The 14,954-nt window shown below is 44.4% G+C and overlaps 2 protein-coding genes across 2 annotated transcripts; one reads left to right on the top strand and one right to left on the bottom strand.

The window, feature by feature from the left end:
* Positions 1-6,714: 6,714 nt before the first annotated feature.
* On the top strand, positions 6,715-9,998 carry LOC123182812 (nucleosome assembly protein 1;2). The gene is made up of 11 exons (XM_044595482.1): positions 6,715-6,917; positions 7,015-7,058; positions 7,168-7,263; positions 8,053-8,145; positions 8,391-8,469; positions 8,597-8,661; positions 8,766-8,950; positions 9,030-9,207; positions 9,290-9,333; positions 9,419-9,602; positions 9,696-9,998. Exons 1-11 carry the CDS (start codon positions 6,854-6,856, stop codon positions 9,762-9,764), a joined length of 1,101 nt encoding a protein of 366 aa, XP_044451417.1. The 5' UTR covers positions 6,715-6,853; the 3' UTR covers positions 9,765-9,998.
* Positions 9,999-10,691: 693 nt separating this feature from the next.
* On the bottom strand, positions 10,692-14,540 carry LOC123182811 (probable ADP,ATP carrier protein At5g56450). Its single transcript, XM_044595481.1, has 2 exons — positions 14,039-14,540; positions 10,692-11,664 (listed from the first exon to the last, which is right to left on the bottom strand). Exons 1-2 carry the CDS (start codon positions 14,393-14,395, stop codon positions 11,038-11,040), a joined length of 984 nt encoding a protein of 327 aa, XP_044451416.1. The 5' UTR covers positions 14,396-14,540; the 3' UTR covers positions 10,692-11,037.
* Between the last annotated feature and the right edge of the window lie 414 nt (positions 14,541-14,954).

Below are 14,954 nucleotides of genomic sequence, written 5' to 3'. Positions count from 1 at the left end.
CAAATCCTCGCCGATTCTGATTTTTCTTTCCATTCTTTCCAAACCTGATCCCCGCCTGATCTGAATCTTGACAAGGGATTTGCCTCCGTTCCAACCCATCCCGTCCGTTGTGCAAGCCATGGGAGAGACAGGGGAGCGCGGTGGCCTCTCGACCATCACGTGGGAAAAGGACATGCCGATGCACTCCCGCTCGCCGCTGCCTCTTGCGCGCTCGTGCTCCTCCGTCCACCCTCACCTCCAATTCGATCTCCGGCTGTCGCGAAACCGCAGATGGCCAGTCTGGTACACGCACCCGCCGCCCGTCACAGAGGACACCGCCGCGCGCCCCGCTCTTAGCGCTGCCTTGTACGTGGCCAACTGCGGGCCTGCGGTGGTGCTGACAGCTGACCCACGAGGCCACGACGATGTCGCCTTGCCCTTGAGGCCGCCGCCGCGGACGACACCGGCGCGCGTCACCGTCCATTTCGGTGAGCCTGTCGCCATCTCCGTTCCCCCGATCGATGGCTCTCTCGTCGTGCGTTCACTAGTTTGGTCGATGAGTTCAAGTGTGCCGCCTAGGTGAACTCGAGTCTCAACCGTTGGCGCCTTACTAATAAGTTTGGGTTCAGTAGAATATGTAACTTTGTTCCTTCTGCATGAGCTTCTTGCAGCTGTGGACAGGATGTTGTTGGCTCAGGCCTTGTACAATGCAAGGTGCTTTGAGAGATGCTTAGAAAAATAAATTGGGTTTTTCTAAAGCACCAATGCCTATTTCTAAAAGAGAGACGCCTAATTAAGCGTTTATCTTTTTTTTGCGAGATAATTAAGCGTCGTCTATCATGTACAAATAAGCACCCGTGTTTGAGGAAAGCCTGATTTATTTCTCCCCTTAAGCACCTTGCATTGTACAAGGCCTCATGCGGCCATTGTGTTGCAGCCGTTGCCTCACACTGCTGACTCTCGTGTATGGAATTGATCCAAGTGAAAGTGCTCCTCTCATATATATATTTCCATCCAAGGAAGTCACGCAAGAATTTAACCAGATGGCCTACAATATCTAACAACCCAAACAATCGTGTCATATATACGAGTAAGTTTTAATACACTCAAATAGCTATCCATCAATGGAGGGGATGACGCCATCACCAAGGCAAGGAGATAGGTTTCAGAGGCGTTGCATCAATGGAGGGGGTGACGCCGCGTCCGAATAATTTGCCTCTGTTTTTCCTCCATCTCGGTGATGCTCTAACCAGCGGTGCCAGGGAGCAGATGGCTTGGTGTTCTTGCCGGTCTTCGGATCCGATGAGATTGGTGTCTAGGGGTCGGCGCTTGGCCCTCTTCTGGGTGGCATTGGCATCGGCTATTTGTAGTTGTGTTTGGTGTCTTGCAGTGGGATACGTGCGGTAGACGGCGACGTTCCGCTTCTTCAACTGTGTTGGATGAAGTTGACGACGTCGGGATCTAATGGACACGGGGAAGAACCCCGACCGACTTGCCACAAAGCCTCGGTCTCGTCGCCTTGCGGCGGTCTGGTTCATCGGCTCGAAAAGCATCCTTATATGCGAAGTGCTCCCTCAGATCTTGGTATGGTGGTTGTTCTTCTTTTTCTGCGACATTGCCTTGGTGATGGTGGAGGACAATGGTGGGCAACTATTCAGCGAGGCACCAGGTTCTCCACTTGTGAAATTCTAGTTTTACCGGTTGGAGGATCTTTAGTGCAAAAATGTAAGACACCTATGTATGTCTCATGTGGTGACCGCATATGTACTCTCTGTAATAAGTTTGTCTACTAATGGAATATATGTGGTTATTTCAAAAAAAAATTGCTATCCATCTCTAATTATTTTCATTAGAGGTTAACTAAGTTTTTTTTTTGCACCTTGGACACATTATTGAAGGCGCAACATGACTTGGAATGGAAGAAGTTAAGGGGGTTGTCGGAGATTCAATATGGTTCAGGATTGATACAACAAAGATTTTAAAAGAGTACTATATTATATACCAAATATATGGTTACACATATGAAGAATGATGACACTATATTAGATGAGTTCTTTGTTCTTTTGTAGGTTTACTTTGGTTTTCTTTTTTCCTTTCTAGTTTTATCGGTTTTTTCATTATTATTATTATTTTCAACACGTGTCTATCTTTTCACGCAATATACATTTTCCGTATACATCAGAGAAATTTTTTATACATGTTTAACTTATTTATTTAAATACATGATTAACATTTTTTTAATATATTTTTAATGTCTACTTTTTTCATACACATTGTATATTGTTCGTATACAAGTAAAACTTTTTTTTAAGCTTACAAGTAAAACTTTTCTTATTCATGTTTTAGCATTTTTTTACAAAAAAAGTTTTGAACTTTTCTAATAGGTGTTAAACATTTTTCAAATACAACTTGGAACATTTTTTGAATGATAATAAACTTTTTGTGAAGTATGCAAATATTTTTTTTACATTGTACAAATATATTTTTAAATATCACAAACACTTTTTTGTAACTTGTGGACATTTTTTAAATGCAATGTACATTTTTTAAATACACAGACATTTTATTTACACTTTATACACATTTCATTTTTCTAAATGTGACATACATTTTTGAAAACGTCTCTAACTTTTTCATACACACGCTTAACATTTTGTAAATGCATGATAAAATAAATTGTATACCAAGTCTTGCATGCTTAATAGTTAAAAACGAAAATATGCGTATTAGATACCCATAGTAGTTCAGAAGAAAATAAAATGTTACTACGATTTATTGTATACCAAGTCTTGCATGCTTAATAGTTAAAAACGAAAGTAAAATGTAAACATGGAATGTCTTGCATGAAGAATAATTAGGAAACAAATCAAACATTCATTGTGCGGCGGTACATACCTAAAACAATCAAGGTGCCCACCTAGGTCCCAGTTAATTTACCCATACATACCCATTCATGGTGTGTTTCTTCGATTTTTTTCATCCGTTCACCGCAAATAGATTATTATTTTTCTATCCGAGGTGGTACTAAACTTTCTATGTTCGTCTATTAGCAAAGAAAAAACAATTTGTGCAGAATTTCGTACATGGGCCGCGCGCACTATGGCCCCGTAAAGTCAGCCCATTTCTTCCTGCCCATATAGCAATAAAAAATCCTATTTCCCGCAAAAGGCGGTAAATAGTTTCAGGTACGCACAGGGCGCTCAAAACTCAGCGGCTCATTTATGCTTGTGTTCTGTTTCCATTTTTCTTTTTCTGTTTCGTTCTCTTTTTGTTTCCTATTTCTTTTATATTTTCCCATTCTAAGTCTATTTTATATTTTTTTGCTGAGATTCAAAATTTTCAAAAAATGTTCACAATTTCATTTTTATTAAAAATTCATAAAAAATTACGAATTACATAATTGTTTTCCTATTATAAAAAATGTTTGGATTTTTTTTGTTGTGACAAAAAATTTCAAAAGTTAAAAAATATTCCCATTTGTTAAAAAAAGACTCTATTTATTTATTTTTTTTGGAAAAATGCATTTTAAAAATGTTCCAAATTCGAAAAATATGCTTGTGTTCTGTTTCCATTTTTCTTTTTCTGTTTCTTTCTCATTTTGTTTCCTATTTCTTTTTTATTTTTCCCATTCTAAGTCTATTTTTTACTTTTTCTGAAATTCAAAATATTGGAAAAATGTTTGCAATTTCATTTTTATTCAAAAATTCATAAAAAATTACGAATTACATAAATGTGTGGATTTTTTTTGTTGTGCCAAAAATGTCAAAATTTAAAAATATTCCCATTGGTTAAAAACTTACTGTATTTTTAAAAAAAATAAATATTTGGAAAAATGCCCTTTAAAAATGTTCCAAATTCGAAAAATATTTTTGTTTTAGCGACATGTTCAAAAATTGAAAATAATTTTTTCATTAAAGAAAAAATTGCTAAAACTCTTCTGAATCTTCAAAACATGTTCCTATTTTTAAAAATTGTTCACAACTTAAAAATGTTCATGTTTTTAAGAAATATTTGTGAATTTCAGGAAATGTTCCTTTCAAATTGTTTATTCTTGCTTTGTCCAAAAATGTATGGACTTTTCAAAAAAATAACTGTTCATAATTTGGAAAATGTTCACGTTGCCAAGTATATTTGGCAGTACATCATTATCAGTTTTTGAAAAGTTAAAAAAAATGTTTCGACGTTGCATTATATTCTTTAATATTCACACTGACCATTGGTTAACAGGACACGTTTGTTTGAGTGGCTAGCGACATGTGGTCTGGTCTTTGAGGTCGTGAGTTCGATCACTCCCATACTGGGCCTGCTCCGCATCCGGCACATCGAGCTAAGTCGGCTTGTTCAAAATAAATGACACCATAACTTATTGACTTCCATGTGCCAAGAAAAGAGAATATGATGGTAATTATAATTGAAAGAAATTGTGGGCACGTGCCAATACAAGAGAATACGGACATGTGGGGGTCTTGATCCATTCTTATAATGAGCTAGAGGCATGCAATTTTATTATCCCGTTGCAAAGCACGGGCATGTGTGCTATTATAAATAAATAAACCAAAGTAATAAACTAAATAAAGGAAAAACAATAAAGCGAATAAAAAAGGGAAAAAGTGTGACGTCAGCATGGTTTGGCATGTGGTTATTGGGCCGGCCCAGCACCGGCTCGTACTCGATGCGGACGGCCCATAGACGCTGCCGCGATCGCGTCACGTGTTGGCGGCCTCCTGCCGTGATTCGTCTCGACCCTCGAGAGGAATCATTGAATATGCCTAGTCGTTCCCGCCGTGCCGTGCCGTCCGGCCGCGTGCGTGCGTGCGTGAAACGATCCACCGTCTCCGGCTCACGTGCAGCAGTGGCGCGCCATAAAGCATCGTCGCTCGTCCGTCCGACCGCGTCGTCACTGATGAATGCACGCACGATCCGGTCGACCACCGACAGCGAATCGAGATGCCGGGCAATGGGCCGGGCGAACCTGTGCCTTTCTTTTGCCAACGTTGTTCTTCCGTTCCGTGAATCGGATGGCCGGCACGAAAGGGATGTCGTCGGACGCAAGACAGGGAGCCCCCAAGCCGAGCGAGAATCGCGCTCAAACTTGCTGGCCACTTTGCCTTTTGAGAGACACAGCAGAAAATAACCGGTCGATTCGCCCTGAACGAACCTGCCCATGGCTCCACTCCCACGAGATCGTGCTTTGCTTTCGTACTGTGTATACGTGGGTACTACGACGCCACATCTGGGAAACCTCTGCATCATTTCCCGCCCATGTTTCTGGCAAAGAGATCCAAAGATTAACGGGAAGTGGCGGGCAACCGGCCATACGCTTTGCCACCAAACTGCGACTGGCGACAAGGCATATGTTTAGTGTTTAATTGGGGATAGTTTGGGTTCGGTTAGAGCTCCTTGGATAACATATATATGTTTGGTGTTCATATCTGTGATGTTGAACGCAGAGCAATAAGCAATTAGTGTTAAGTACAAAGTTTTGGTCTCGAAAGCGGCCCGGGTAATTTGGGTGGCATGAGATGATTTGGTTCTTAATACTAATATTGTCTCGATTCTTTAAGTTCAAGTTTGACCAACGCACCATAGGGTTATGCACCACAAAATTTATATTATTGAATTCACATCTGAAACGACTGTGTTGTATAACCTTCAAGACACTTGATTCATGCATTATTATTGGTCAAGTGGATGGTCAAAATTAAATCACGGGATACGAGCATGGTGTGTAAATAATTTTTGCAAGCGCAACACTGAGCTTCCAACAGAGAGTGCTTTTGCTACTGAAACACCAAGATGTTTATTTCTGGTGTTCGTTGTACTGCCATGATTGAAAATGAATTGATCGGAAGTTTTCCCGCAAAAAAAAACAATGTCGTCTAAAATTCAAATTAGGTTTTCTTTTCTGATCTTCTCATTTGACATATATTTCAACCAACGGATGTTTGATTGCAGTTGTTGACCGGTGAGGTATTGGTTGATGATCCAAGACGATGCGGATCTTACTACTTTGGCGGGGTTGTCGTGCACATTTGTCCTTTTCTCCATATCATGTTGATGAATGAACTTTTTTGTTGTGTTTCTGGGTTGTTCTTGAGGTGGATGTTTTGTTATTTTGTTGTACCGAGTAATTCTCGAACAGGAATCTAATTTTCTTTAGAACGATAAGCCTATTTTCTAAAAGGACATACATAAAAATTGTCAATCATTTAAATTTCTAAAACCTTTCAATTATATAAACCCTTGTTGTCTGTCCTATATTCAAGTGCTTACCTACTGCCTAGCATAAATTTTCCGCATACAATAATCTTGGCACGGATCTTACTATATCTCCGCATACCCAAATCCGGCATGTAATAGTAATCCGGAAAATCCCGCATTACTATTGCCCCGATGAGGATCTCCCCGTTTTTATTGCCGTATAAATTCACCTCAAATCCGTCCAATCGCAATTTATGTCGACGGGCTGGCTTGCCAGTGAGAAAGCGGCCACAGCCAGTCACGTCCTGCGCAGCCACAGCTCACAGAAATTCACAGCCGCGCCCCAGGAATATTCCGGCAGGCAGGACAGGAGCACCGTCCGTCTCTCCCACCGACGCGTGGGCCCCGCGGCCCCCCCGACCGCGCCGCTCCCGAGTCCAAAGTCCAAACTCCAAACCGGCGGGGCGCGCCCGGGCTATAAATCGCGGCCCACGACTCGATCTCTTTTTTTATCCCTTCCCCCCGCCTCCACCCCTCCCACTCCCCCCACGCAGCAGCCCGCGCCCCCAACCCCCCACCCCACCCCCACGCGCCGCCGCCGCTAGGGTTTCTCACCCAGCCCCCCCCTCGCCGCCGCACGCGCACGAGGAAGGAGCCCGAGTCTCCAGCAGCCATGAGCGACGGCAAGGACACCCTCGACCTCTCCGCCCTCGGCGCCGCCGTCCCCAACGCCGCAGGTTCGTTCCCCGCTCCCCGCCTCCCCCCTCCTTGCTGCTGTTGCCGTTGATGGGCTGCGAGGTCTTATCGGTTTCGCTGCTGGTGGTTTCGATGCAGAGCTCAGCGCCGAGGACAAGGCCAACCTCGTGGAGTCGATTAAGGTGAGGTTTCCCGCGGCGGCTCTGCCTTACGTCGTTCGCCTTTCATTCCAGGGGGCTCTGGGTTGTTTTTGTGGTGTTCCTGTGCTGATTCGGTGCTGCGGTTGTGCAGAACACGCTGCAGGGATTGGCGGCGCGGCACACGGACGTGCTCGAGAGCCTGGAGCCCAAGGTCAGGAAGCGCGTCGAGGCGCTCAGAGAGATCCAGGTATAATAACAACAGGGGTTCCACTACGCGGTGCTGTTGCCATGCGTTCCTTGTGGCATGAATTTGGTACTGCTTCCTAGGTGATTCGCGGCAGCGTGGATCATTAACTGTTCCTAAGTGCGATTTCTGCGATTCCCTGATGCCACTTGCGCTAGACGGTACATACAACTTGGTAGGTACTGCCATTGATAAGACGGCCTGTGTAACAGTACAGGTTGGTTCGTGGCTGTACTGCCATGATTGGTTGCTATCCTGACTGAGCAAGGACTGTTGAATATAGTTTGCGCGGTTGCTTATTAGTGGACGCTTCAGGCTGTGCTGGTGATTCCTGCCATGATTCTAGGAAAGTGATAGCAGCTGTCTAGATTTTAGTTTCCCCTGATAACCGTTTTAACTTTTGAACTCTTAACAATGGGACATTGGGGTTGGGTAGGACAAGTTAGATAACAGCGTGATAGAGAGATCAAAGACATTCATGTTTCCCAAACCGACAACGCATAGGCTTGTCTTTTACTTGAAGCTTTATTCATTCTTTGTTTGGATTTTCCTGTTTCTACACTTTGCCAGTATTTCGAACAAGGCGACAACTTGGTATGTTGCCCAGCTCTATCACCGATTTGCTACTCATTAGATTGTAGTGTAATTTCCTTTTTTAGAGAAGGATGGTATCATATAAAACGGCACTGGCTATTTTTGGAAAACACAACTAGTATGTTTGGACTTAAAAAATAATCTAGTTGTATCTGTTGGTGGACTTCTTATCTTTGTTTGCTGCTTGGCACCTGGCAGAGCCAACATGATGAATTTGAGGCAAAGTTTTTTGAGGAGAGAGCTGCACTTGAAGCTAAATATCAGAAGATGTATGAACCACTGTACTCAAAGGTAAACTAATTGATACCAATATCGGTGCTTGCTATTTGCTGTTTATTCCTGTTGCCAAACTTCACTTTTGACTCCTGTAACGGGTGTTTAACTCTCACCTGTACCATGACAATAACTGCTCAAGTTGGATATACAGAAATCGTTTCTATTTTGCATGTTTCATACAATACAAGCTGTCTTGAATCATGTTTGATGCTGTATGCCATGATCCATCTGATGTATTTCTTGCACCTGCAAAATGACAGCGTCATGATGTTGTCAATGGTGTGGTTGAGGCAGAAGGCGTAACCAAAGATTCAGGTGAAGCTGCTCCAGATGAGAAAGGTAAACATATGTTGACCTGTGCTAAGATCTTTTGAGCAATTTTCTATGCTGGATGGAGATCATATATAGGATAAAAGGAATATAGTCTCTAACTGTCTTTAACTTTGTATATTATGCTTCCCTGCAGAGGAAAAGGGTGTGCCAGATTTCTGGTTGAATGCAATGAAGAACCATGAAATCCTTGCTGAGGAGGTGGGACATTGCACCTTTTTTATCCAACTTGTCTTTAGATCCATTTGCACGTCTAATTCTATTGTTTGGAATCTTATTTATTATTATGGTTTACTCATATCCAGATTCAAGAGAGGGATGAGGAAGCTCTCAAGTACCTCAAGGATATCAAGTGGTACAGAATTACTGAGCCAAAGGGTTTCAAGCTTGAATTCCACTTCAATACTAATCCATTCTTCAAGAATGAAGTGCTTTCGAAAACGTACCACATGATTGATGAAGATGAACCAATCCTAGAGAAGGCCATTGGGTAATTATTATTTCAACTCACATGTTGTGTTTATTATTATTGATTGTTCCACTAATGTGTCTGTTTTGGTATTTTTCAGAACTGAAATTGAATGGTATCCTGGAAAGAGCTTGACACAAAAGGTGCTAAAGAAGAAGCCAAAGAAGGGGTCGAAGAACACTAAACCTATCACGAAAATCGAAAATTGCGAGAGCTTCTTTAATTTCTTCAGTCCACCTCAAGTTCCTGATGACGATGAGGAAATTGATGAGGATACAGTAAGTTAAACCTCCTTTATGTTTGCTCTTGTGTTTGAAACTTCTGTGAGAGCATGATTTGACATCTCTCTCATTTCAATAGGCTGAACAGTTGCAGAACCAAATGGAGCAAGATTATGATATCGGGTATGTAAAATATGCTCTGTGCAGTACTGCAGTTCTATGCTTCAATGTTAGTTCTCTGTTCTAATTATCCATTCTTGTTTCCCAGATCTACCATCAGAGACAAGATTATTCCACATGCTGTTTCATGGTTCACTGGAGAGGCCGCTCAAGATGAGGACTTTGACGGCATCATGGATGATGATGAAGATGATGACGAAGATGATGAGGAGGATGAAGATGAGGATGAGGATGACGAGGAAGATGAAGATGATGACGATGGTGATAAGAAGGTATGGAAGCCTCTGAGAGTTGTTTCATGCTCCTGTTAATAGGTTCAGTCCAGCGTCATATTTTTCCCGTTTTTCCTTTGTTGATTTGAACAGAAGGGTGGGCGAGTTCCTGCAGGGGAAGGTCAGGCAGGGGAGCGGCCCGCGGAGTGCAAGCAACAGTGAGGTCCTTCCCAGATGAAGACTATTTTTCTTGGCTGAAGAATGTTTGGTTCTGCTTGATGCCATGTCGTTGAGTTTGGTTCCGAGGAGCCAGTGGGGGATTGGTTTTGTGGAACCGGTGGGGGGTTTCTTTGTCGGGGACATGGTATTATATACTGGTAGCATTTCAATTGTTGTATTGGGTTGAAATACTTTTGTCCGCTGCTGCGAGTGATCATCGATGTTGCAAGTTTGGTAGTCCTACTTGTTTTGCCAGGAAATTTTGATATACTAGGTATTTGTGTGCGCTACATTCATTGTTTCAAAATGCATATCTGCATTGCCTGGCTATTTCTCGGGTCGCAGCTGAAACTAAACTTGTGTCGAAAGGCCTGAGCAAAGCTTTTGGTTTCACTGGTTTCAAAACTGGAACACTCGTTGTCCAGTGTGGAGGCCAAAATCAATGTCTGCTGTGATTAAACCTTTTGGTTTCAATGTTTACAAAACTGGAACACTGTCCGACGTGGAGGGTGAAATCGGAGACTCTACGCGTGGTATGCTAGCCTGATACTGATTAAGGCAGGAAAAGTTAGTAATCCGCGAAGACTTTGGATATCACTTGTAGCTGCATTTTCTGCATCAGAAAGCAGCTGTCTTTTATTTTTGTGCATATCTATGGCACGGTAGGTACAGTAAGGAATGTTCGTTTGGAGGTATGGAGAGGGAGGAACGGATCATAAACACTACTTGTCATGGTTTTAGTAGTAGTTTAAATGAGAACAAAAACCATGGTTTTAGTAGTTTAAATTTGAACAAATACGGAGTATTTTGGAACGGAGGGGAGCAACAATCACGCGCCTGATTATGAACTCCTTGAGCTAAATGCATGACAAAGGTCCTGCACCTGCCCTGCCATTTTGTAGTACAAGATATTCATAGGAAGGCCAACAGTGTTAACTGAACACTCTTTCAGTGTAGTTCCAACCTCACCACCAGAAAGCACACAGGCAGAGAGGCAGTCAATCCATTGGAACTTCGAGTCACACACGAGAGAGACGGAACGAAAATCAAAACAAACAACAGCCAGCCACAATCTCTGGGACCATGATGCCCTTGCTACTAGTTGTAGTTGGTTGGTTAGTGGCGAACAGCAGGAAACCAGTACTCGCCTACTACAAACAAAGCGCTTGATCCGAGCCGCCGCCGCCGCTGCTGCTCCGTGTACCGTTTGGTCGTGTCTAATCTCCATGCCGGAACCCCAAAATCTGTGGAGAACCACACACTCTCTCTATACCTATCACAACCTACCCCCATTCATGAACTTCTTCACCTCGTCGTACAGCACGAGTATGGCGGCCGCGCCGGTGCTCCGGAACATGTTAGACAGCGCGCCCCGGTAGAAGGACCTGACCCCCTCCGCCCTGTAGATCTTGCGCCAGCAGTCGAGGGTGCCGCTGTACATCTGCGCCTCCATCCCCGACTGCATCATCATCCTCCGCCGCACCGTGTCCAGCGGGTACGAGATGAGCCCTGCCGTGGAGGTGACCGCCTGCGCCGTCACCCAGCGCTGCCACAGTGGGGAGTCCAGCGGCACCAGCGTGTCCTTTGCGGTGTCGAAGCCTCCGAAGTATAGGCCCCGGTGGACGACCATCCCGTGGAGCGACGCTGGTAGCCCTCTGTAGATGCCGCGGATGCCGTTCTTCTTGTAGATGGTTTGGATGAAGTGCCGGATGCCCTTGAACTGGCGGGCGTCTGTTTGGCCAATGTCGGCTGCAAGGCGGGTGTGAGCTATGTCGAGTGGGTAAATGATGACCAGGGTAGTGCATCCGGCGGCGGCACCAGCGATGAAGTTGGTGAGAGCAATTGATGTGAACTTATTGTCTGCTGAGGTTCCTGCGTCTTTCAGTATGCTCCTGTACAGGTCCTGCGAGAATAATGAAGAGAGATTTTAGACATCACATAACCATAAGATAATTTTAAATAGTTAATAGTCAATCAAAAATTGCACATCAGTATTAGATTGGGTGCGGTTTCATGCTTGGACCTTTACATAACTTCCTTCACTATACTTACTGAACTATGCATCCAAGCTTGCAACATTAAAAAAAGAGCATGCTTGTATTGACAAAATAATTAATAGAATGGACAAAACAACAAACAATTGCTCTGAATCCTTGGTTATATTTATTATGACATTACGAGTTGTACACAATTTCTATCAGCATTAAGATCCAAGATGAGCAGTTCTTGCTTCCCTATAACCGTGTGCTAACATAAACATATAAGATATTAACTTCAGCTCACAACTGCCTACCTCTCAAATCAGTACACAAGACCATCAAACTAAGAAAGCTGACACATCTGGACAGAGGTTAACTACCCACCAACAAAAGATGCATGAAACCCCATGACAATAAGTTCGCAGCAGCAAGTAGGTAAAGTAGTACCCTATTGAAAGTAAGATGGACCAGCTTGGGATAGAAACACTGGGCCAATGCATAATTTTGGCCAGCAATTGACCATCTTCACGCATTCATCACCAATATATCCACATTGTCCATACATGTATATTCACTTTCAGTAGCTGGTAACTATTACCTAATATGTCTGTTTCTTGAGTTCTACTATGAGAAAAAACACCAATGGGTCAATGGACAGTATTGTGGTTATTTTCATGCCATCTCATTAGCATGAACAAAAGAGAGCACCTCCAAAAACCAACCATTCAAGATTTAATATCCTGTCTAGTGTCTACAATCCATGTTCTCATCATGGAAACAAATAAATGAGCATGGTTCGTCGAAGGAAAGTTAGCAGAACTACTGCAGTAGAAAGGGGACATCATGGTAAACCGCTAACTGAAGTATAACGGACATGCTTAACACTAAAAATTCATCTTACTCATAAATTATAAGGAAATTGCAGATACGTGCTTCTAAACTTATTTATCATCATTGTTTTAAAAAGTAATTAAAAAGCACAAGCAATAGGCCACTTGTTTGGTACCAATCAAACAATCAACCTAAAGAAGATTAGCAAGAGCATACAACAAGGGATTTTTCAGGTAACAGTTGACTCAGTATGATATATCATCTAGTGTCCTAACTGTGCACTTGCAACAACTTCTGCTACTTTTAAACGATAAGTTGTAGATTATCCTTACTAGTTATTGCTGCATCACAAAATCACTCTCCGTTCATGTTGAGACAAGACCTACTGGTATCCCATATGTTAAACTCAAAACGAGCTTAGGAGGTCAGTACACACTGCATATCCGACAACATAACTTTTCATCGCAGAGAATTGTCGTTTTGTTACCTTGCAAAACCAAAGGTGCCAAATGGCAAGTCAAATATCTGCTTGAATATCTGTTTCTGTAAATCCGTTATGCATTGATGACATCTGCTATCTTTCATGATCACTCTTTGTCGTTTTGCGAGAAAGACATCCCATAATTTTATCCTGCACTAGGCCCTCGTAATCCACTAGTACTAACATGTCGATGATGTCATCATATGGTATCTTCATATGGCATGCAAAAAGTAGTTGGTGGTATAGTTGATGTAACCAGATTTTCGCTATATGTTGGCTTACAAGACATCACTCATAACAGTATAGTTCCAGTGCGTCATTCGTACCAACTTCCTCAACATAATTACTTGACCAAATAGATCTTAACCAGCCAGACTGTAAATGGAATTCTACAACTAGCCTATAAAAGCGCAGGAATATATGCACCAATAATACCATTCTCTAGTGTTTATATATCACTGATCTCTAGTGCTTTTGGAGACAAGGGTCACGAGCAGCAGAGCACTTTATTCTTTGATTCTTTGCCATTTTGGGAGGCAGACATTCATCCGTGGAGTGCGAAAGCCCACCAAATATCTTACTAAATCTTATCTGTTGTCAGTAAAGACATGTCACGGCCGAATCTAATCTCTCCATCCCTGCGAATTCACCTCGCCGCACGGCACTGTGGGGCATGGAGACGAATGGCTCTGGATGCTCCCTACCAAGCACGCAACGACATGGCCGGACTTGTAATCTCCCTTGGCATCACAAACCATCCTAGGCATAGCAAGTGGTGGATCAATCAAGCAAGGAACTGAAAAACGATCCCCAAATCCGCAGCGCGCATCTCACGAAACACTGACGAGATCGCGCCTAATCAACCAGCAGCAGCACGGGAAACGACGCAACGAAATGGAAATGCTACTGATCATCAACATGCCCAGTAAAACGGGGTTGGGATGCGGGGAAGAAGGAGAAGGGGGAGAGAAGGAGGGGGTCTGAACCTTGAGGGAGAAGTTGAGGGCGACGGAGGGGTAGTAGCGGATGACGGCGGTGCCGTTGCCCCGCCAGAGCGAGAGCACGCCCTCGTCGCGCACGGTGCGGGCGACGCAGTCGGCGAAGCCCCGGAAGCGGCGCGACCTCCCGAGCAGCGCGGCGTTGCCGTCCTGCGTCTGCAGCAGCAGCTTGACCCGCTCGATGGGGGCCACCACGGTGTGCACGGCGCCCCCCATCAGCGCCCCCGCCGCCAGATCCCGCCTGAACGCCCACGCCCGCCCCGCCCTCGCCGCCTCCGCCCCCGCCCCATCCTCCGCCGACGAGGCCACCCGCGCGGCCGCCGCCGCCGCGGCCCCCTCGCTCATTCGCGTCCCGGCTCGGCTCGCACGCTACGCTTGCTGCGCGATGTATCGGCGAGTTGTTTCGGTCGCTCGGGTGGTTCGGCTCGGTGGGTCGCTTCGGTTGGGCGAGGCGGGTCGGGTCCCGTTTTGTTGGGCCTGGCGGCGGGGCGATGATGATGAGCGAGACGGGTATTCGGGATGGGCTTCCCACGCAGCAGCCTTGGCGTTGCGTTGCGTGTCTGGAGTGCATCGCATGACGGCGTGCTCTATCCGCAGAGAGTTGGCGTGCTCTCTGTCTATCCTTTGGATTGGAGCGTGACAGGTGATGGTGAGCACTGTCAGCTGCCGTGATCGCCGGTAATTCCTCCTCTCCTCTGAATCACTCACTCGTTCTTCTGACGACTTGGCTGAATTTCTTCGGGTTTTCAGATATTTGTGGTGTGAGGATGGCGGATATGCTGACTTGTATACATCTATCTATCTAACGGAGGTGCGTGTGTCGCAGTCATGGTTGCTCGTGGAGAGTGGAAGCCGCGTCTCGCCAACTTGCGCGTGCCTGGACTATGACACGTGTTGTCATGTG

The sequence above is a fragment of the Triticum aestivum genome, chromosome 1D (assembly GCF_018294505.1).
Source record: "Triticum aestivum cultivar Chinese Spring chromosome 1D, IWGSC CS RefSeq v2.1, whole genome shotgun sequence".
NCBI classification, from domain to species: Eukaryota; Viridiplantae; Streptophyta; class Magnoliopsida; order Poales; family Poaceae; genus Triticum; species Triticum aestivum.
This window is presented reverse-complemented; position numbering and strand designations above follow the sequence as displayed.